This window comes from Euleptes europaea, chromosome 3, assembly GCF_029931775.1.
Source record: "Euleptes europaea isolate rEulEur1 chromosome 3, rEulEur1.hap1, whole genome shotgun sequence".
NCBI classification, from domain to species: Eukaryota; Metazoa; Chordata; class Lepidosauria; order Squamata; family Sphaerodactylidae; genus Euleptes; species Euleptes europaea.
In genome coordinates, this window is record NC_079314.1 from 19,003,112 (window position 1) to 19,026,501 (window position 23,390).

The 23,390-nt window shown below is 44.7% G+C and overlaps 1 protein-coding gene across 1 annotated transcript; it reads right to left on the reverse strand.

The window, feature by feature from the left end:
* Positions 1-2,701: 2,701 nt before the first annotated feature.
* On the reverse strand, positions 2,702-23,076 carry STX12 (syntaxin 12). The gene is made up of 9 exons (XM_056846946.1): positions 22,947-23,076; positions 11,313-11,382; positions 10,161-10,260; positions 8,006-8,143; positions 7,578-7,621; positions 5,764-5,866; positions 5,434-5,506; positions 4,498-4,580; positions 2,702-2,820 (listed from the first exon to the last, which is right to left on the reverse strand). Exons 1-9 carry the CDS (start codon positions 23,059-23,061, stop codon positions 2,728-2,730), a joined length of 819 nt encoding a protein of 272 aa, XP_056702924.1. The 5' UTR covers positions 23,062-23,076; the 3' UTR covers positions 2,702-2,727.
* Positions 23,077-23,390: the final 314 nt, after the last annotated feature.

The following is a 23,390-nucleotide window of genomic DNA, read 5'->3' on the forward strand; positions in this document are numbered from 1 at the left end:
TCTGCTACAATATAAGCACACTCGCCTTTAAAATGCCACAACACGCTTTTGTTTAGAATCATAGAGTTGGAAGGGACCGCCAGGGTCATCTAGTCTAACCCCCTACACAATGCAGGAATTCCACAACTACCTCCCCCCACACCCCCAGTGATCCCCACTACATGCCCAGAAGATGGCCAAGATGCCCTCCCTCTCATGCTCTGCCTAAGGTCATAGAATCAGCATTGCTGACAGATGGCCATCTTGCCTCTGCTTCAAAACCTCCAGGGAAGGAGAGTTCACCCCCTCCCAAGGAAGCCTGTTCCACTGAAGAACCGCTATAACCGTTAGAAAATTCTTCCTAATGTCTAGACGGAAACTCTTTTGATTTAATTTCAACCCGTTGGTTCTGGTCTGACCTTCTGGGGCAACAGAAAACAACTCAGCACCATCCTCTATGTGACAGCCCTTCAAGTACTTGAAGATGGTTATCGTATCACCTCTCAGTTTACTCCAGTCTATGTTGATTGAAATCATGCACAGCTACCCCACTGGAGCTCTTACACGATTCCTAAAAGCTACAGCTGACAAACTGACCCAGGAAAGCTTATGTCACTATAAATTTATCATTACGGTGCTGCTATTATTATTGGCCTGTCACTAATGTGTGGGCCCCCTACAAAATACAAGAGGAGATCTCCCTCCCTGCCCAGGAGAGCTTCCAGTCTAGGGTTTCGACATGAGTGACACAAAGATGACAAGGAGGGCGAGTTGGGGGGGGTGTTGCATGCTCCTCCATTTTATCCTCACAACAACCCTGTGAGGTAGGATCAGGCAAAGAGTGAACAACTGGCTGAAGGTCACCCTGCAAGCTTCCACAGCAGCGTGGGGATATGAAACTGGGCATCCCCAGATCCTTGTCTGAACACATCACCGCTGACCCATTTTAGCTGGGCCTAATTTTGCAAGATCCACATTGAAGAGGCATTGGAAGCAAGCGGCCCAAGCCACACGTCACATTTCTACCTCACGAGCGACACACCCTGACGGACATTACTATTCACAGTGGGTAGCCATGTTAGTCTGTTTGCAGTAGTCAAAAAAGGCAAGAGTCCAGTAGCACCTTAAAGACTAACAAAAATATATATTTTTTTACCAGAAAATATTTTTGTTAGTCTTTAAGGTGCTACTGGACTCTTGACCCTTTTGGACATTACTATGTCTGTAAAACGCAATTCTCCCTTCTGCTCTCCCCTAGCTGCGTCTGAAGAAGCGAAATAAAAAGACAGCTCGTCACATACTTTTCAAAATGTTTATTGATAAGTTAAACGGAAGGAATGATGGGAGTTGTAGTGCAAAGAAAGATGTGCAACCGAGGGCATCGTTCTTCTCCCACACAAACTTTCACAGTTTGGTAATTTATATAAGGGGAAACAAAGGGGAAAAAATGAAGGCATGTGTCAGCAGAAGGAAGCTGCAGCTTCTTGAATATAGGAACAACAGCTTGTACGTCCCTTTTTTTTGCCAGTTACTTTGAGAAGCAGGACTGGAGTGAAAGTGCTCTATTTATTCCTATTTATTCCTCCAGCACATCAGTCCAGATAGACACTCACAATCCAGGGAGAAAAAATCAGTATAGTCACCCAGATATACTATAATGTAACACCAGAAGTCTTCTTTTTCCAAGGCAGATATTTGGTAGAGTTAACCACAAAAGGCATAACCCCCTTTCTGTCTCACCTGTTTAAGCCTTTATAGACTCGGTGCTTTGTTTCCTGCCTGCAGCCATAGTTGTTTCAAGATAACCTGAGGTCACTTTCATGAAATATCTCTAATGCATGTGCTAGAAGCAGACACTGGATACAGTCTAGAGTGCTCTACGGCCCACCACCAATGACAACTTTACTAGGAAACAAGATGTTTTAACACGCTGCTAAAACGGTTCAACGTCACCACGAACATGGCACGGCGAGAAAAACCAATTACCAAATTTATTGTTGGTCTCACACCCAGGTGGCCTCAGTGTTTTCCACTGTAGCATTTAAAAGACAAGAGGGTTTGCCTTTTCCCTTGGAAATTTAAAAGCCAAGACCCACACAAGCAACAGCATGCTTTAATTTTGTGTGTCATGTGAGGTTGGTCTTTCTCCCTTCTTAACTACCAGCTCACAATGCTGCATAAAAAGCTGCTTTTGAAACCTGGAGAAGTTTCAAAAGCAGCCAGCAATGGGGAAAAGGAGCTGCCTTTTGAAAGGAACCTGCCCGTACAGGCATACCTGAAGTGGCTCTCTGTATTATGTCTAACTAATCAGAGACTTAAAATAGCTGGGTAAGTGAAAGTTTGTCCTTGTTGAAAGTAGTGCATATACAAATCATTTATAAAAGGAGCATAGATTTAAAAAAAATTAATTCTGCACATGTCTGTTAAACTAGGTCATAGACTCTTCAGCACTTTTACATTCGGGACTGCATTAATGTATATATATTACAGAAAACAAAAAAACCACAAGATCAGTTACATCAAATAATTTTACACAAACTGATAAATACTGTCTTCAGAGTTCACAAAGTCCAAGAACTATTTATCTTCATGTTAGTTTCTATATAGAATAACTAGAGGAAAACTGGTTTGTGCTCCTGCGCATCTAGATCACTTTGTTTCACAGGCTTGTCTACTCATTTCCCCCCCCAAGCGTTGGGGGGAAAATACTCAACAACGCTGCAGTTATTCCAATTCCACTCACAGACTTCATTTTGTTGCCTGCCAGATGACGATGCCCAGGATGAGGGAAGCCACAGCAAGGCCAACAATCAGGATGCAGATCTTCTTACGAGATTTTTTCTATTAAGAAGGGGAAAACAAAAACAAGAAAAGCCATTGGAACCAAGAAGGCAATGCAAGAGTAAGAGCTTCGGCTTATTAACACATCCACAACAGGATGCACTAAGTATAGGATGGAATAAAGTTGAGAACATTTTCTCCTTCTGCCGTAACACTAGAAATGTGGGGGCACCCAGTGAAGTTAATGGACAATAGATTCAGGGCACACAAGAGGAAGTATTTCTTTACTCAGTGAGTAACTAAATTGTGGAATTCACTGCCAGTGGACACAACAAAGATGGCTTTGAAAGGGGGTTAGACAGATTTATGGAGGAGAGGTCCATCAATGGCTACTAGACACGGTGAATAAAGGAAACCTTCAGAGGCAGTAACCTGCTGAATACTCGTGTAAAGAGGAAACGCCAAAGGTTCTATGCCCTGTTTGTAAGCCAACTGGAACAATTAGTTGGACACTTTGTGAAACAATGCTAGACCTATTGGCGTGTGTTAGAAGTTTTATCCAGCTCAATAGCGAGTGAAAACAGCTATAAACCAGTGCTCTTTTATTTATAGTGACAAAGTGCTCCGCTTAGCATCTCCATTCCACAACTCCACACCTACCAAGTACTGTACAGAATATATACACATCTGGCTCTGTCCAGCAGCCAATCACCTGTAAGCTGTCTAGTTGCCAGGACTTAACCTGCATAGACCAGTTCAACCCAGATTTACTACCAAGTCACTGAGCAGTCATGTGATGCCAGATGTCACTTGGCTGTCACATAGATTACAGCAATCTACTTGCTATGAGTAGTCTGAATTTCCAACAAGACCAGGTAGACCACTGGTCTAATCCAGAGGGAAGCTCTTATGTTCTTATTAGAAGTGTGATGAATTGGAATGAGAAGGTATTTCTGGTTCCATCCTGAGAGGATTTGCTCATCTTTAACTCAGGGGCTTTGCACCAACAACCTTCCACCAAATCAACATACAGTACTGGAAGAGTTCTTAGACCTCCAACCTGCAGGAAGACTATTTCCAGCCTTCTTACATGGTTGAAAGTGCACAGAGACCAAACGCAGAAGAAAACTTGCTGGCAAGAGCCCCTACAGAAAAGCTACGCTGGCAGCCCATTTCAAGAGGATTCCCTAACTGCGCATGATGGAAATGAAAAGCAATGCTCAGATTATTGGAGGGGAGGGGGAAGTAACCTTTAATGAAATGCACTAACCCTACCCCAGAAAACTTGCTGGCAAGAGCCCCTACAGAAAAGCTACGCTGGCAGCCCATTTCAAGAGGATTCCCTAACTGCGCATGATGGAAATGAAAAGCAATGCTCAGATTATTGGAGGGGAGGGGGAAGTAACCTTTAATGAAATGCACTAATCCTACCCCCTTGACTTCCCTCAGTCATAGCCCATCACACTGGTTTTCATAAGCCGCATCCCTAGCATCTTACAAGATGCTGTAACAAATTACTCCGATAAATCCATCACAAGTTGTCAGCAAGGTTTATGAAGGCATGTGCACAACACCACAAGAAAAAAAAAACCACTTGGAAATCTTTCCCCCTTTCAGTTCAGACAAAGGCTACAAGGTGCATTGTTTCTGGTGGAGAATAGCAAATGACTTCTCCCACTAGGTTATTCTTCCCTCCTTTCTTTTCAAGTGGCAGTGCAATTATTTTGCAAACATTACCTGATGATACGAAGCTCTCTGTAGCTGCTCATTCGCGTTTTCCACATGCACCTCTGCATTTTCTATACTTGATTCTATGCTGTCTACAGGAGAGAAAAGCCCACAGAAAGCCAGGTCACAAGAGAGGATTTCCTGAAGCATAATCTGCACTTTATGGTCAAACGATAGAGTGTTCAAAGATCTGCTAAGATAATCTCCTCAATTGATAGCTTCAGGTGGGTAACCTTGTTGATCTGCAGTAGAAGAACAAGATTTGAGTCCAGTAGCACCTTAGAGAATGATGAAATTTCCAGGGTATAAGCTTCTGGAGCTTTGACTCTCAAAAGCTTATACCCTGGAAATCTTGTTGGTCTCTAAAATGCTACTGGACTCGAATCTAGATAACCTCCTGCGGTTTTCTCAAAGGGTAAAGCAGCGGCTGTGCTGCTGCTTCCAGAACGTCTTGCAGCATGATTCTCCTCTCCTCCGTTTTCTCCTCACAACAACCCTGTGAGGTAGGTTAGGCTGAGAGGCTATGACTGGCTTAAGGTCACCCAGCAGGTTTCTATGGCAGAGTGGGAGATTTGAACCTGGGGTCTCTCAGATGCTACTCTGGCACTCTAACCACTATGCCACGCCGGACACTGCATCCAGGGATGCAAGAACCACCACTTCTTCAAAGTAGTATTCCTCCAGAAAAGGCTTGTTCTGCTGCATCTCCACTTGTATGGACACAAGAATCCTATGCAGCTTGTTCACTGCTCAACAGAGTCCCTACACACACAACTAATGGAGGTGTTGAAAGAGGGGGATAAAAATGTAGTGTGAAACATTTTTGCAAAACCTCCAAATCCTATTGAGTCTACTCCCGGTTCACAAAATGATCTTGGCAACCCAGGACACTGGAAATGACGCACTGTTGCTGAGGGGACAAATGTTCACAGGCATCCTGCTTACCGATCATGTCTCCTTGATCATGGATCATCATGGCCAAATCTTTAAATATCTGGTTCACGTCCAGGATATCTGCCTGAAAAAAGGGAAGACGGAAATTTATTGTATTTCTCCCTCGGCTGAAAGTGTGTTTAAGAAATTTCAACTGGCTGTTCTTAACATGTTTTAGCAGATCAGTGACCCTTTGGCACGGTACGCAACGCGACGTATTGAGGGAGGTTGGGGAGCCACACACGAGAATGGCAGAAATCAGCAACCTCCCCTTCAAAACCCAGGTGACCCTCTCCCCTTGTACAAGTAGAATGCATTCAGCTAAGTCTCTAAGGTCCTCACCTCTAATTGCCTGATGGCTGTTTCTCTCTCCTTAATTAGTTCAAGGTCTTGCTCTGTTATCGCGTCCTCTTCTTGAGACTGCATCTGATTCCAGTCTTCATTGCTTTGGGACAAAGGACACACAGTCTGTTCCTCCAACTACACTTTTGCTTGATGGCAAGATTTATTTATTTATTGCTAACACCATGCTACTCAAAGTATCACTCGGATGCAGCCTTATTATGTTTCTCGACATGGGTGCGCCACGAACCTTATGCCACAAGGAACTACATGCACTTTGCACATTTTCCTCCACATCAAATAATTAACTGTTAAGGTCGGGAGTTCTTTAAGAGCTTCTTCCCCCCCAAAATCCCCTTTTATAGGTATATGCCTATCCTGTGTATGTGTCTTCAAGTGTCTAATTGGCATGAAGTGTGACAGCTGAGCAGATTGTAAACGAATGGTACATGGTTCCATTTAAATGTCATATTTGGCTGCCTTTTCCCCCTGTTCCTCTCATGGAAATTCCCATGTCCAAATGCCCACTCCTCTGACTGCACCTGCTACCCAGAAAATACTAGAAGGGATTTTCCTACAGTGTCTCCATAGCACCTGTGTCATCTGTGCATCCAGCTTTCCAAGCCTGTAGAGGCCAACCTGGATTGTGGATGGCAGCAGGATGATCCAATACACGTGCGCCCCTTATACTCTAAACATATATAACATTTATTTATTGATTATATCATTCTTATAACCTGCTCTACCCCAGCAAGCCGGGCTCAGAGCGGCTTGCGTAAACCATAAAAACACAATAGAACTATAAAATCACATAGCCAATACATTAAAAAAACAGCCCTAACAGATTAAAATCACAATTACAAATGGCGTGTAGAGTTGTCATATAAGGCCACAGTAAGGCCTGCAGGCAGTTATCCGGCAGTGGCAGGTAAAGTAGGGAGGCCAGCATTTATAGTAAAACAGTAAAACCGTAGCGGACCTCAACCATAGGCCTGGTGGAACGGTTCTGTTTTACAGGCCCTGCGAAACTCCATAAGGTTCCGCCGGGCCCTGGTCAATAGAAAAAGACTATTCCGCTAGGCCGGGGCCAGGGCAGAAAAAGCCCTGGCCCTGGTTGAGTACAGCTGGACACTTCTAGGGCCAGGGACCACCAGTAACTTGGTGTTCGATGAACTTAACCTTCTCTGGGGAGTATACCAGAAGAGGCGGTCCTGCAGATACGAGGGTCCCAGACCATGTAAAGCTTTAAAGGTCATAATCAGGACCTTAAACCTGACCCGGTATTCCAGCAGAAGCCAGTGCAGATGATAGAGCACTAGCTTAATATGTGACCATAGCGGGGTCCCCGTAAGGAGCCTTGCTGCGACATTCTGCACCAGCTGGAGTTTCCAGGTCAGTTTTGAGGGCAGCCCTACGTAGAACAAGTTGCAGTAATCTAACATACACCCTCTACTTGTGCTAAAGCTTCTGAGGAGGCTAAAGCTACGAGAGGCTGCCGTCAGAATTGGTTCTGTGATGTAGGCTATCTGGCCTCTTTCACAATTCCATCTCAAAAAGTTTTACAAATTTCAAGATACTGTTGGAAGAGTCTAGAAGCCAGAAGCAGCATTTACGCCCAAGCGGGGCCACATTGTTCTGAATCACGGGTTAAAACCCCGCATGCCACTGGAGGCGGTTGGGAACACAGCCATATACCACTGAGTTATTCTGTTATTCCCTACTTGTTTCCAAGTCAAGTCATGTGATGAAGGGGTGGTGGTTCCATTTCAGAAGACAGATGTGATAAGAAATCATCTTGAAGCGGCAGAAGTTACCTGTCAAATGAGACCAACTGCTCATCCTTGTTCCTCTCCTCTGCCTGGAAAACATAATTTGGCTATCATCAGACAGAGAGAAAACAAGAATTATAACTGCAGGCTGAAAGGTGTGAGAAGTAGTAAGCAGGTCCTTACAGCCTCTGTCCCCAGCATACTATTCTGGAAACCCTGTAGATTCCAAAAGAAACAAAAAGCTAAGTTAGAAGGCTTTGTTATGGCTCAAGGGAACTGGACTAAATCAAGAGACAAAACCCTCAAAGAGACCAAGTCTCTGATGCAAAGCAGAATCACTCCTTTCCTCCACGCCAGGATCAACATAATCTAGACCACTGTGTACCACAAGCTGAAAGATCCTGCAAACGGTGTGTTTCTCTCCAACACAAAACACATTGGAAAATGTAGGAAAAGTTTAGGGCAACACTTACAGAGAGACGGGAGCCAGCCCTTGCCCGGGCAACAGTTTCTTTCTCCTTCTCAGACACTCTTCTCTGCACCGCTTGAAAGTTATTTAAGGCAGCGGAAAAGTCGCTCATTAAACGCTCCTTATGAAGTTTCTGCTGGCGCTACAAGACAGAACGAGGACTGTGACTTATTGTGGAATGCTCCACAATTAAATAAAAATAAAAATCTGTACCTTACTTTTAAGCCTTAAACTTCATTTGTAACTTTAATCCCAGAGGACAACACTGGTTTAAATCCTTGCCCACCCATTCAATGAACTTTTTTATGCCCCCCCCCCCGATGGTTAGGGACCATAATAGAGTCTGCACATCCCAAGAGATATGTCGTCACACCACCCTTCTTCCACCACTAAGCCTACAGTGTCCTGTTTGGGCCAAACCAATACATACGGGGCAGACGAAGCATCAGCTGTACCAACCCACACTGGCGCACAGGACGCTCCTTCACATGCAAGGGATGGAGTGGGGGGGCAGGAATGTCAAAACAGTGCCCCACCCTGGTGGCAGCATGAACCAGGGGCCAAAGGCTCCTCGTTCAAATCAGCACCAGCCGCTGTCCCGAGCTCCCATGCTAAACTCATCTCCTCTTCCCGGGAGCCTGGGAAGAGCTTCTTTTCCCCAGAACAAAAAAGAGCCTCGATTCAGGAGTTCCTTTGGACAGACAGGTGGTCCATAAGCATGCATTTCTGGGTCACTATTACTGTCGCTCAGGAAAATTCAAGGACGGAAATGAAACGGACCAGAACAGACTAAATTATGTATTTATTTAAACACCCATAGCCCACCTTTCCTCTTGGCTCAAGGTGGTTCCAACTGCTTTTTAAAAAAAGAAACCTGAAACAAATATGAGGATTTGGAAACCTCCCCCCACCCCCACTTTCTACAAGTATTCCATCTTTGTTAGCTAATGCAGGCATGTGGGAAATAGTATACTGTTTAAGACAGTCTGAAAGAGGGGGGCGGGAGAGAAGCTGGGATCACTGTTGCGATCAGCCGCACTCACAAATGAGCTACAGTGCTTGCCTAAGGTGCCCTGACCTAGATGGCCCTGGCTAGCCCTCCCTCGTCAGATCTCAGAAGCTAACCTTCTTGTGGGCTTCCTAGAGGCACCTGGTTGGCCACTGTGTGAACAGACTGTTTGACTTGATGGACCTTGGTCTGATCCAGCATGACCTTTCTTATGTTCCTATGTAAGCAAGGTTGGCCCTGGTCAGTACTTGGATGGGAGACTTCCGCGGACGTCCAGGGTTGCTACCCAGAGGCAGGCAATGGCAAACCACCTTTGAACATCTCTTGCCTTGAAAATTCACCATAAGTTAGCTGTGACTTGACGGCACTTTCCACCACCACTTGCCTAAGAGTATCTTTCCATAGTTGACTGGCACTAAAGTTTTACACTGAATCAAGCAAGCACCGGAAGATTCATCAAGTATATGTCATTTCCTTACTTGCAACAGCCCAGTGCTGAATCAATCCCCTCCCCTCAGAGCACCCATAGACGAGGGAAGAATGATGTAGGCTGCCCTGATGTAGGCTGGTCCATGGGTTTGGGGTACCCTAGGCAAATTACTTTACCCCACCCCCCGGCATCTCAGGGGAGCCGCCCCACTCCAGCCACCCTCAGGACCTTGATGGACCAATGGTCTGTATAAAACAGCTTCATGTGTAGGGGAGGGGCTGTGGCTCAGTGAAACAGCCTCTGCTTTGCACACGGAAGGTCCCAGGTTCAATCCATGGCATCTCCAGTTTGAAAGATCAGATAGGAAGTGATGTGAAAGACCCCTACCTGAGATCCAGGATGCCTTGGGAAGGCTGGGAGAGACTGGCACCCTAGGCAACTGCTTAGGTCTGCCTAGTGGACGGGCCGGCTCTGCCAGTCCGTGTCAGTAAATCGAATCATTTACACAGATGCAGCAGGACTCCCGATTCCAAGTGCACCTCGTTCACACCTTGCCTTTGCCGGATATCCTACACCACCATCCACTAAACAAGTTTCATGGTCTTCCCAGATGTTTGAAAGCAACACAAACGCTATTGTGACAAGGACAGTTTGTCTTCCAACACACACACACACACACACACACACACACAGAGCACCCTTGCAAAAAAACTCACAAACCTGTTCCAGTGCAGATAAGGGGAGAGGCAGGGAGCCCAGCTCTTTCAGGTATTCGTTGGTCTCCTTGGCAAGCCGGTTTGCGGTGTGCTGCAGCTGTTGCCTGTGAACAAAACGCACATTGCCTGCTGAATCCCGCTTTGGTTTCCGGGCTCTCCTGCCAGAAAACTTTAATCAAACAAGAACGGTGTTAAAGGCCGATGGCAATTTTTTTTTCACTTGTTTCTGTGCCGTATTATGATGTCCATATGAGTGCCGTTTTGCGGGCCTAAGTCTCCTTTGGAGTGACCAAGAGGAACAAGAAGATGCACATTTGTGTGCTTGGACAGCTCTTTATGGGTTTTATCCCCACTCCCTTTTTTGTTGGCGAGTTTAACCCTTCTCTGCATATTACACTGTTTCCCCCCAACTATTATTGGCTCCATGGAAGGGGGAGAACTTGCACATTCCATATTGTGGAGGGCTTGTGGCTCAGTGGAAGAGCATGCAGAAGGTCCCAGGTTCAGTCCCCTCCAGTTAAAAAGGACCAGTCAGTAGGTGATAGGAAAGACCTCCACCTGAGAACCTGGAGAGCCTCTGCCAGTCTAAGTTGATAATACTGACCTTGATGGACCAATGGTCTGTATAAGACAGCTTCATGTATAGAGGAGGGGCTGTGGCTCAGTGAAAGAGCCTCTGCTTTGCACGTGGAAGGTCCCAGGTTCAATCCCTGGCATCTCCAGTTAAAAGGATCAGATAGGAAGTGATGTGAAAGACCCCTACCTGAGATCCTGGAGACCTGTTGCCAGTCTGGGTAGACAATAGTGACCGCGATGGACCCATGGCCTGATTCAATCTTCAGCTTAATGTGTGTGTCTAGCTTCAGAGTGTTCATGTATGATACTTGTAAGTATTTGCCCCATGGAGAAGACACAAATCCCTTCCCTTATATACCATTTTCCTGATTTAAATGCTCTCTTGAAACCGCTATTTGCCCCATGGGCATTTAAACCAGCAAAGGGGTATAACAGAGGAAGGGCTAAACCCTCCTCTAACATAACCCTCCCCAATTCACACCTTAACCAGGGAACTCTTCCGTCGGAATCACAACATTCAAATCGATCAATCTGACTTTATCATAACATGCACCTTAAGGATTGCTCAGCAGGTACTTACAAGTTTTCCTGAAGCTTGCTGGAGTCTTGCTTGGTTCCCAGCTGGCTCATCAGATTCTTTATCTGAGAAGCTGCAAGGGCAGAATTGGGGACATATTACTGCTTTACTCTGAGAAAATAACTTGGACGTGAAAACGTGGCCCGACTCTCACAGCTCGGTCCCAAATGCGTGTGCTTGAAAAGCAGCAGTAGCCGGACAGTCAGACTACATTTATTTTACAAAATTTCCTCCTTTCTGCTCTGATAATGGCCACCAAGGTGGCTATATTTATCTAAGGTAAAGGTCCCCTGTGCAAGCACCGGGTCATTCCTGACCCATGGGATGATGTTTACTAGGCAGACTTTGTTTACGGGGTGGTTTGCCAGTGCCTTCCACAGTCATCTTCCCTTTACCCCCAGCAAGTTGGGTACTCATTTTACTGACCTCGGAAGGATGGAAGGCTGAGTCAACCTTGAGCTGGCTACCTGAAGCCAACTTCCGCTGGGATCGAACTCAGGTCGTGAGCACAGTATGGACTGCAGTACTGCAACTTACCACTCTGTGCCATGGGGCTCCTATATTTATCTACTTAGTGCATTTTAATCCTGCCTTTCCTCTAACGAGCTCATGATTTTTTCCATTTCTCTTACTTCACAACAACACTACGAGGTAGGGAAGGTCAGCTTGAAAATGACTGGCCCAAGGTTACCCAGTAAGTGTCATGGTGAGTTGGGATTTGAACCCATGTCTCCCCCTTAGTATGACTACTCCATACTGGCCCAAAGCCAGTGCGGTCAGAGGATTTTACTACTACACGTATACTTCCAATATGGAGATGCTGTGAATTTTCTCATGCTACACAAAATTGTCTTTCAGTGAACTGGCAGAGATTCATCAGCAAGCCCACACATCATGGCAACTTATTGCTAAGACTGAAGTTGTCTTTCAGTAATTTGTTTTCACATTTAAGAGCTACTGGTGGAAATCGCTGTTCTTTCTTTCCACAATAAGAGGGGGGAAATGCAGAATGGTACAAAGGGTTATACCTGGTTTTAATACCTGTTTCATTGATTAGATGGCTTCAAAAGGAGATTAGATATATTCACAGAGGATTGGTCCATGAATGGCTACTAGCCATGGGGCCCAAAGAAAAACTCCACATCCAGAGGTAATCTCTGAAAATTAGTGCTAGGAGGCAACATCAGGGGAAGGCCTCGGCCTCTATGCCCTGTTGGGTGGCCCTCCGGGGCAACTGGTTGGCCACAGTATGAAACAGGATGCTGGACTATGTGGACCAATGGTCTGATCAAGCAGGGTGCCTATGTTCCATGTTCTATACAAATAATAACATAAGAAAAGCCATGCTGTATCAGACCAAGGCTCATCAAGTCCAGCAGTCTGTTCACCCAGTGGCCAACCAAGTGCCTCTAGGAAGCCCGCAAACAAGACGACTGCAGCAGCACCATGCTGCCTGTGTTCCACCACATCTAATATAATAGGCATGCTCCTCTGATCCTGGAGAGAATAGGTATGCATTATGACTAGTAGCCATTTTGACTAGTAGCCATGAATAGCCTTATCCTCTGTGAACATGTCCACTCCTCTCTTAAAGCCTTCCAAGTTGGCAGCCATCACCACATCCTGGGGCAGGGAGTTCCACAATTTAACTATGCGTTGTGTGAAGAAATACTTCCTTTTATCTGTTTTGAATCTCTCACCCTCCAGCTTCAGCAGATGACCCCACATTCTAATATTATGAGAGAGGGAGAAAAGCTTCTCCCTGTCCACTCTCTCCAAACCATGCATAATTTTATAGACCTCTATCATGTCTGCCCTTAACCGCCTTCTTTTCGAGCTATACAGCCCTAAGAGGTTTAATAGCTCCTCATAGGGCAGTTGCTCTAGCCCCCTGATCATTTTGGTTGCTCTTTTCTCAAGCTCTGCAATATCCTTGTTTAGGTATGGTGACCAGAACTGTACACAGCATTCGAAGCATGGTCTCACCATAGATCTGTACAAGGGCAGTATGATAGCAGCAGTTTTATTCAAATCAACTATCTGAAAGGCAGAAAGGACATGGGGAGTGGGACAAAGGTCAGAAACACAACTGCTGCACCATCCGCCTTTGAAAACGGTTCAGATTCAGGCAGGTATGTATACCTGCCCTTACGTGGATCAAGCTGTCACCCATTAACAGAACACAGTAAGTTTGCTGACCGATAAGCAAGCCGTTCACAAGTAGCTCCCTGAGAGTCGCTGCTTGCCTCTGCCAGCTTGGGATCACAGGAAGCCAGATCTCGCCTGCAGCAACTCTGTGCCTGGCTGTGCACGAAAACAGCCCCAGGGAGAGTGGGGATGATGACACACACTAGCAATGTAAAAGACACCGGCGTGCTCACCTGCAGCGAGTACCAACTGCATCTAGGTGACCAGAGCGAGAAGCTTCACAGAAGCTTGGTTTTATCCTCTCATTTTATTTTTAGTTCCAACGAAAATGTGTTGGATCCAAAGCTGGACTTCTGCTCACGGAATAGCACTTTAAACTGAGAGGTCAAATGGGAGACTGCAGCCAAGAAATCAGAAGGAAATTGAGACTGGGAAGGGCAGCCATGAAGGAGCTAGAAAAGATTCTGAAGTGTAAGGGTGTGTCACTGGCAACCAGGATCAAGTTAATTCATGCCATAGTATTCCCTATTACTATGTTTGGGTGTGAAAGCTGGGCATTGAAGAAAGCTGATAGGAAGAAAGTAGATTCCTTTGAAATGTGGCGTTGGAGGAGTGTTATGGATACCGTGGACGGCCAAAAAAACAAATAACTGGGTTATAGATCAAATCAAGCCTGAACTGACCCTAGAAGCTAAAATGACTAAACTGAGGATGTCGTACTTTGGTCACATTATGAGAAGACGAGTCACTGGAAAATACAATCATGTTAGGAAAAGTTGAGGGCAGCAGGAAAAGAGGAAGACCCAACAAGAGATGGATTGACTCTATAAAGGAAGCCACAGTCTTCAGTTTGCAAGACCTGAGCAAGGCTGTTAAGGATAGGATGTTTTGGAGGACATTGATTCATAGGGTCATCATGAATTGGAAGCGACTTGACAGCACTTAACACACACACAAATGGGCAAATAAGTGGTTTCTCAGGCCAGCGACTCCTACTGAAAGGTTGGCTTTAAAAGTCGCATACCCGATTAGAAGCCATCTAATCAAAATCTAACCTACCCGGGAGAGTAAAAGACACAGCCAAAAAACAAAACAAAACAAAACAAAAAAACAAAAACAAAAGCCAGTCTATAGTGATGGTTGGAGTATCTGATCAGGATAGGGGTACCTGTGTTCACATCCTCCTGGTAATTCTGGACTCTCTCTGCCTAACATACAATTCAGTGGGTGGGTGCAGGGGAATGGGAGAAAAAGAGAAACAATATATGCTGCCCTGGGCTCCTTGCAGGAAGAGTGGGACAAAGCAATGCGACAGATAGGTAGATATTTTAACTCTCAAAATAAATTGAATCAATTTCACCAGCTATTTTATCAGCCTTCACAACAGGCCTTCTTATTTGTTATGAGCATCATTTATACGGATAGGCTATTGAAAGCAAAACGGGTTAGATTTGTTTGGGATGTCTTTTCAGATCAACCGTTCTGCGTTACAAGTCACAGGCACAGATAAGAAAATACATCCTTGTTGGCATGATTCAGAAGCACAATGGACTCCTGCTGTGGGCTGAAATTGCACCGATATTGGTTAGCAACATCAGTACAGTGCAGGTGTGCAAAGAATAGGGCCATAAGCAGCCGTGATGAACATTCTAAGGTCCAGGCTACAATTTAAGCAGCAAAGCCTTCTCCGTTTTGGAGAATGCACTTCCCCAAAAGTGTTACTTACAGTTTCTTTCTCAGGGCAGGATTTTAACGTGAGGTTTGCGTAAAAGGCAAAACTCATTGTGGGGGGGGGGAGATACTCAATTCCCACAACACCACTCTCTATTAGAAGCTGTCCTTCGTCACTAAATTTTGTGGAAGATCATTCTTTAAGTTAGCAACCGCTAACGTCATGTGTATCAAACCATAGTGAGACAAAGACCTCAAGAGGTATTCCTTTCTTGACTAGCATATGCATCTGCTGGATATAGTAGCAGTCACAGAGATGTGAGACCTGTAAGGAATACCTACTTAAACAAGACTTTAAATTTTTTTGAAGGCTTCGAAGGGTGTCACGTTGCTTACGACGGCCCTGTAAAAGTCTCACTGTGTAAAGTAACGCAAGCCAACGCTGGCAAAGACCTGCGATCGCAAGCAGGAGTTGTTATTGCCAGACTTAGAGGAAGCAGCCACCCTTCCTGAGAGCATTTGAAGAGGGGTGGGCGGGAGAACAAATCTTCACAAGTCTAGGAAGAAATCCAGACATGTCTTGACCTTGCCTGCTTACATTGAAAACAAAGCTACTGTGTTCTAGCTGTTCTAAAACATCAACATATATTGTTCAGTTGCTTTGGATGGTGGTGGATTGCGCTACTTTTAGCTGCCACTAGAATTGCACCTCACCAAAATAGCATTCACACTGCCATACTAAAGATTTTGAAGAACAGCCTGGTTTTCTCTGCTGCTCTTCTACAGGTTGAGTATCCCACATCCGGACAACTTGGGACCAGAAGTAGTCCGTATTTTGGATCTGTCCATATGTTGGATCTGAAGTTCGACTGCAGTGCAGAGGAAAGCTAAACTGAAGTCTGGGCGAACTGCGAGCAAGCCTAGACTTCACTTTAGTTTCCTTCCCCGCCTCAGTCGAAGTTCGATCTGACTTCAGAAAGGCCGGGCGGAGTGGCTGCGAGTCAGATCCACGCCGCCCCGCCTTTCGGAAGTTAGGAGAGGCCGAGCCACGCAGACCTGCCTGCATGCCGGCTCGAAGGGTCCGGTTTTTGGGTCATTCTGGATATGGGATGTCTGGATAAGGGATACTCAACCTGTACCATGTCCAGTGCGGTAGAGTTTGCCCCTTGGTTTCCTCCTTTGGCCAGGAAGGATAACACCTAGTGGCAGAACAAGAGGGCAGAAACAGAGTGTAGCCCCATGATTCTTTAAGAACAATAGAACAGCCCTGCTGGATCAGACCAGTGTTCCATTTAGTCAAGCATCCTGTCTCATGAAGAGGCCAACAAGTCCCTCTGAAGGCATAACAACAGGGCACAGAGGCAAAAACTTTCCCCTGATTTTGCTTCCTGGTGCTGGTATTCAGGTTTACTGCCTCTGAACATGAAGGTTCCCTTTAGTCACCAGGGCTAGTAGCCACTGATAGACCTAAAAGTAAAGTGTGCGAGCACCGGGTCATTCCTGACCCATGGGGTGACATCACATCCTGATGTTTACTAGGCAGACTACGTTTGTGGGGTGGTTTGCCTCGGCCTTCCCCAGTCATCTACACTTCACCCCCAGCAAGCTGGGTACTCATTTTACCGACCTCAGAAGGATGGAAGGTTGAGTCAACCTTCAGCCGGCCACCTGAAACCGAGTTCCATCGGGATCGAACTCAGGTCGCGAGCAGAGTTTTTGACGGAAGTACTGCAGCTTACCACTCTGCGCCATGGGGCTGATAGACCAACTTTCCATGAATCTGTCTAATCCTCTTTTAAAGCTGTCTATGCCTGCAGCCATCACTACATCCTCTAGCAGCAAACTCCACATTTGAATCACTTTTTTGTCTATCCTGAATCGACTGCCCATCAGCTTCAATGGAAGCTATTTGGAGAGAGGGAGAAAACAAAAATTATCTTTGTCAACTCTCTCCACCCCATTAATCATCACTTTTCTAAACTGAAAAGTCTCCAGCTTTTTATAGACTGGATGCAGCTGCTGGAACTGTGATTTTAAAGGGGAGACTGGCATGTAGTTAAAGGTGTTCTTCGATGCCATTTTGCCATAGTGGGAAAAGCCCAGGAAAATAATAGTGCTCAGAAAAGGGTTGGGGAGACCCTCTGCTGGGATTGCCAATAACCTGGAGAAGAAATGTTCAGGCCCCTTAATAGAAGATTAATGGGATGTTATTTGCCAGATGATGCTCTTAACCTCTGTGTCATGAAAAGCTTCATTCACCTGCACATTTCCACACATTAAACCTCTATGAAGGGAGCAAGACATATTGTTCTCTCCAGGTTATTGGCAACCCTAGCCTCTGTATGCAACTCCCACTCTTGAACCGGGTTGCATTTAGCAAAAGAAGAAAAAAAAGTCTGTTGAAAGGAACATGGAACTGTATGCAATGTTCTGCTTATACAATAATTCTATAGCTTCGAGAATTACTATTTATTTACTTTTATTTGCCCATAGTCCATCTTTCTTGCTGGGACTCGAGGCGGAATACAAAGTATAAAAAGCAGTGTAAAAGGAAAACAGGTTAAAACAGACGACAATGTAACTACTTAGGCAATGTACAAAGAAGACAACACATGCAACAAACAGCGCAACAAACTACAGTGGTATTCTCTTTGCTACACATTGTTCTACTCTTAGTTGCTACTTGTAGTGAACGATGAAATAAGGCAACTGGGCAATGGGAAACTGGAAGCTCAGCACTGACCTTAACTCTGGTCCTTAACTTGATAAATAGCCGTTGATAAGGCCTGTAAATGTTTCACTGCAGAAATAGCCAGGAGGCGATCAAGACTAGCTTGTTGTGGAGCCTCTCCCAAGAGCTCAGAACCTTGACCAGGCTGCCTGTGCTTTTATTTCTTTAGAATATTCTGACAGATCACAATTCTGCAAAGCCAAACTCTGAACAGAAGAAACACTGGATTCTGTGTTTAGTAGCTGGCAGACTAAGAGATTCAACAGAGTTTGAGACTTTGATTGTAAAGATCACCTACTGGGGGAAGATTTATAAGTTGTTACTTAAATAAGACACAGAGTCGGAACAAGTTAAACCTTGTATGGTGAAATGGATGCAGAACTGTGGAGGGGAGATTACAATGCAACAGCAGGAGTATTTGTGGTCTAAATCAATCAAATTTATGACGAGTCAAGCCCTGTGAGAAAATTGGTATAAGATGTTCTTTCGCTGGTACATTACACCAAAAGACATTCAAAAGATGAATAATGAACTGAGTGGAAATGCAAAGGGACAGGTGGAACTTTCCATCATACATGGTGGACATGCAAGAAGCTAAAGAAGTTTTGGAGAGATGTACACTCTGAAATCCAAAATATCTTAAAGATGAAATTTGCACTGGATCCCAAAACTATGTTGTTGGGAATCTTCCAACATTCCAAAATTTTGGAAGAGCTGGCAAGATATATGGTAACAGCAGCAAGAGTTGCCATTAGCAGCAAAGTGGAAATCAGAAGAAAGCCCAGACGTGGAAGACTGGAAAGATAAATTAGCAGAGTATGCAGTTATGGCTAAGGTGGCCAACCAAGTAAACAAAACAAAAAAAATCTAAGGAAGAATTTTTTTTAAAAAAGGAACTGCATTTCTTATATGCTTAAAAAGCTGTGTATAGACAAAAACATTGTTATAAGATGGCGAGGTATACAATCTTGTTATTAGGTATATTCTAGCAATTATAAGGTGAAGGACCAAATATTATATTAAGAAAAATGTACTTGTTTTATAGCGAATAATGGCCATATATAGTTAAGTAGGGTATTGAATTAAGGCAGGGATAAAATATTTAGGTTATGACTTGAAATTTAGTATAAAGGAAAGTCCATGTTATTATATTTAGATTTTTTATTATAAGATAGAATATATATGGAACTTAAATGTCAAATGATATGTTTACCCTGGAAAATAAGTATCAGTAAACTGTAGTACTAAGTAGTTTTTTTTATTATTTTCTTATTCTGTGTAAAGTCTTGTGATGTTTTGTAGGTGCTGTATTGTGAGGTGTTTTATGTTTTGTTTTGTATCTCGTTAAAACGAAAATAAACTTTTTAAAATAAAAAAAAGATTTCACTGGGCATGGCTTTCATATTTCCAAAGCTATCTCAGCAGCCATACAGCTAAGAAAGCAAGCTTCCAAATACATTCTTGCCTGTGGCAGGTAATGATCCCCTCCAGATAACCTGGAAGGAAACCCTTTGTCATTGGGAAGATGGGATTCCTTTATTTACCTTGACTATTAAGGACAAGCTACATGATGTTTTTGTACTTTTTCAAATGCAGAAGTGCTTTCTGGGGAAGGAAACAAGTAAGAGTAACAGTATGGGCGGGCAGGCCTCTTGTGTGCTAGAATCAGGACCCGAAAGTACTCATTTCCTCCTTGAAAAGTACTTCTCGGTAAGAAAAAGGTACATGCTACAAGTCTCATCACTGGTAGAAGCAGAGCCTTTTCTGTGCCCCCCCATCACAGAATCCTTTATCCCACAAGTTTCATTTGGCTACATCTATTTTGAATTCTGGGAAGGAAGGTGGCATGGTATAGCCCAATCATCAGATCTCTTGGATGAGAGACCACCAAGGAAGGCTCTGCAGAGGAAGGCAATGGCAAACCACCTCTGCTTCTCACTTGCCTTCAAAGCCCCTTGTCAAGGTTGCCATAAGTTGGTTGTGACTTGACAGCACTAATATATGTATTTTTAAATTTAAATTTTACAAAGCAAGCTAATTTTTGTATTCCACAAGACATTCAGATACTGCAGTTCATTTTGCTATTTTTTAGTATCTGTGGTGCCTCAAAGACTAACAGTGTTATTCCATCACAGGTTTTTGTGAACAATAGTGGTATGTTAGAATAGCCTATTAGTCTTTAAGGAGCCACTAGATTCCTGTTTGCCCTGACCTGGATGGCCCAGGCTAGCCTGATCTTGTCATATCTCAGAAGCTAAGCAGGGTCAGCCCTGGTTAGTATTTGGATGGGAGACCACCAAGGAAGACCACGGTTGCTGTGCAGAGGAAGGCACTGGCAAAACCACCTCTGTTAGTCTCTTGCCATGAAAACCCCAAAAGGGGTCGCCATAAGTCGGCTGCAACTTGACGGCACTTTGCACATACTCCTGTTTAGTTTTTTTGCTACAACACACTCACTCCCCTGCTTCTATAAATGGCATTAGTGGTTGCTATTATTTCTGCAAACTGCATTGCCTCAGATATCTTGTAGCCCACTCTGAGGATATACATCAGACAGGAAGATGATTTTAACAAATATTTTACTGTTGTGGCTGTGCGTTTTTAAAGCAAACGTATACTGTTAGCTGCTCTGGCAGATCCCTGAGCCAGAAAGCGAGTTGCTAATGAAACCAGGCCAGAATCCTGTGCTTCCTTACTTGGAAATAAGTCCCACTGAAGCGTCAGGGATTGTACCATAATTAAATATGTAGTGGCCACATGTGAGGGAATAGGGATGTAGCCCCACACACATCATGAAGAACCAACCATGGCTTAACAAAACACATTCATACAAAATAAACATACACACATACACATATAAAAAAGAGAAAGAGATGGGCAATCATCACGTTTTACGGTTTACACCCATTCACACTTTCTCTTTGCATGGAAGTGTATTCAGTGTGGACAATGCAGACCGTGTGAATGGACACCCAAACTATTAATAATCAGCAGTAGAAAAGAGCCAGAGCCCAGTACCACCTTAAAGACTAACAAAATTTCCGGTAGGGTATGTGCTTTCGTGAGCCACAGCTTACTTCTTCAGACCCTCCCATAAATTTTCTTCATACCCTACCAGAAATTCTGTTCGTCTTTAAGGTGCCACTGGACTCTTTCTCTTTTTTACTGCTACAAACACGGCTAACCATCATGATCTATCTACACACACGCTCCATGTTAAACACACCCACAAACACACAAGAGCAAGAGCCCTGTAGCACCTTAAAGACTAACAACATTCCTGGTAGCGTATGAGCTTTCGTGAGTCACAGCTCACTTCCCAGAAATTTTGTTAGTCTAAGGTGCCACTGGACTCTTGCTCTTTTCTACTGCTACAGACAAACATGGCAGCCCATCTTGATCTATCTACACACACGCTCCATGTTTAACTCTATGTTAAACACAAACGCACAGACACACAAAAGAGCAAGAGTCCAGTAGCACCTTAAAGTCTAACTACATTTCTGGTAGGATATGAGCTTTCATGAGTCACAGCTCACTTACCAGAAATGTTGTTAGTCTTTAAAGTGCCACTGGACATTTGCTCTTTTCTTCTGCTAGAGACTAACACGGGTACCCATCTTGATCTATCTGCACACACAACACTCCATGTTTAACTCCATGGTAAACACAAACACACACACACAAAGAAGAGCAAGAGTCCAGTAGCACCTTAAAGACTAACAACATTTCTGGTAGGGTATGAGCTTTTGTGAGTAAGTGAGCTGTGGCTCACGAAAGCTCGTACCCTGCCAGAAATGTTGTTCGTCTTTAAGGTGTGAGTGGACTCTTGCTCTTTTCTACTGCTACAGACAAACACAGCAGCCCATCTTGATCTATCTACACACACGCTCCATGTTTAACTCTATGTTAAACACAAACGCACAGACACACAAAAGAGCAAGAGTCCAGTAGCACCTTAAAGTCTAACAACATTTCTGGTAGGGTATGAGCTTTTGTGAGTAAGTGAGCGGTGGCTCACGAAAGCTCGTACCCTGCCAGAAATGTTCGTCTTTAAGGTGTGAGTGGACTCTTGCTCTTTTCTACTGCTACAGACAGACTAACACGGCGACCCATGGTGATCTATTTTTTTATATAAAATTTTTATTTAATTTTTATAAGATAAACATAAAAAATGAAAAAAAATGAAAAAACGAAAATACAAGAAGAGCACTTATACTACACAGTGGGTAGCCGTGTCAGTCTGTTTGCAGTAGTCAAAAAGGACAAGAGTCCAGTAGCACCTTAAAGACTAACAAAAATATTTTCTGGTAGGGGATGAGCTTTCGTGAGCCACAGCTCACTTCTTCAGATACAGCTAGAATGTGAATCCATCTGTACCTGTGCAACTTTCTTCACAAGGTCGATGGATTTCCATTCTGTACGGCTAAATGTGGTGCCTTCCATGAAGATAATTCACAGTGGGTAGCCGTGTTAGTCTGTCCGCAGTAATAGAAAAGAGCAAGAGTCCAGTAGCACCTTAAAGACTAACAAGAATATTTTCTGTAGTAGAAAAGAGCAAGAGTCCAGTAGCGCCTTAAAGACTAACAAGAATATTTTCTGGCAGGGGATGAGCTTTCGTGAGCCACAGCTCACTTCTTCAGATACCTGAAGTGATATCTGAAGAAGTGAGCTGTGGCTCACGAAAGCTCATCCCCTACCAGAAAATATTTTTGTTAGTCTTTAAGGTGCTACTGGACTCTTGCCCTTTTTGACCACTTATACTACAGTTTTACATCCTCTGTTATAATATTATAGAGTAAACTGTGCCCAAATACCCACCACCCACCTTAAATGTGTATCCCACATTTAAGGTGGGATACCCATGGTGATCTATTAATAATTAGCACTCAGTTGTGTATATGTGTGTGTGGGGGGTGGGGGGAGTAGGATGCACAGCAATGGGCGAAAATGCACTGTAGGCTATCAGTCAATCAAGGGGACAATAGCAATATAGAGGGGGGGGAGTCAGGATCCAGGAAGGGCTGAGGAAATAAGAGGCGCGGGTGGGGTGGGGACAGGGAGGGAGGAGCTGTCAAGACACTCACTGCATTGTGTCAGGCGCTGTACGTTGGCGCTGCAGGTCTGGATAATGCTGTTGAAGTCCCGGGGCGGGACCGGCACTCCCCCGGGCCGGTAAGTCTCTAACGGACCGTACGACATCGCCAAAAAGAAAAAAGACGGATCCCGGAAAAGAGAGACGAGGAAAAACAAATCCGTCCAGCCGGGCCGGAGCGATGATGAGAATGAGGCCGCCGCCTTAACCTCCACGCATGCGCGCTTCAAACGGGCCGGGCTTCTGGCCGCGCATGCGTGCCGGCGCCCAGACGCGACATTTCGCTTCTTGCGGTAGATGCCGGCGGAGTCCGACTTAGAGGCGCATGCGCCGGCGCCCCTCCCGGGAAAGATGGGAAGGAGGGCGGGTTGTCATGGCGACGGGAGGCCTTTTGGCGAAGGGCCGGGCCTGTCTTAGCCGTGCTAAGGTCCTGCCA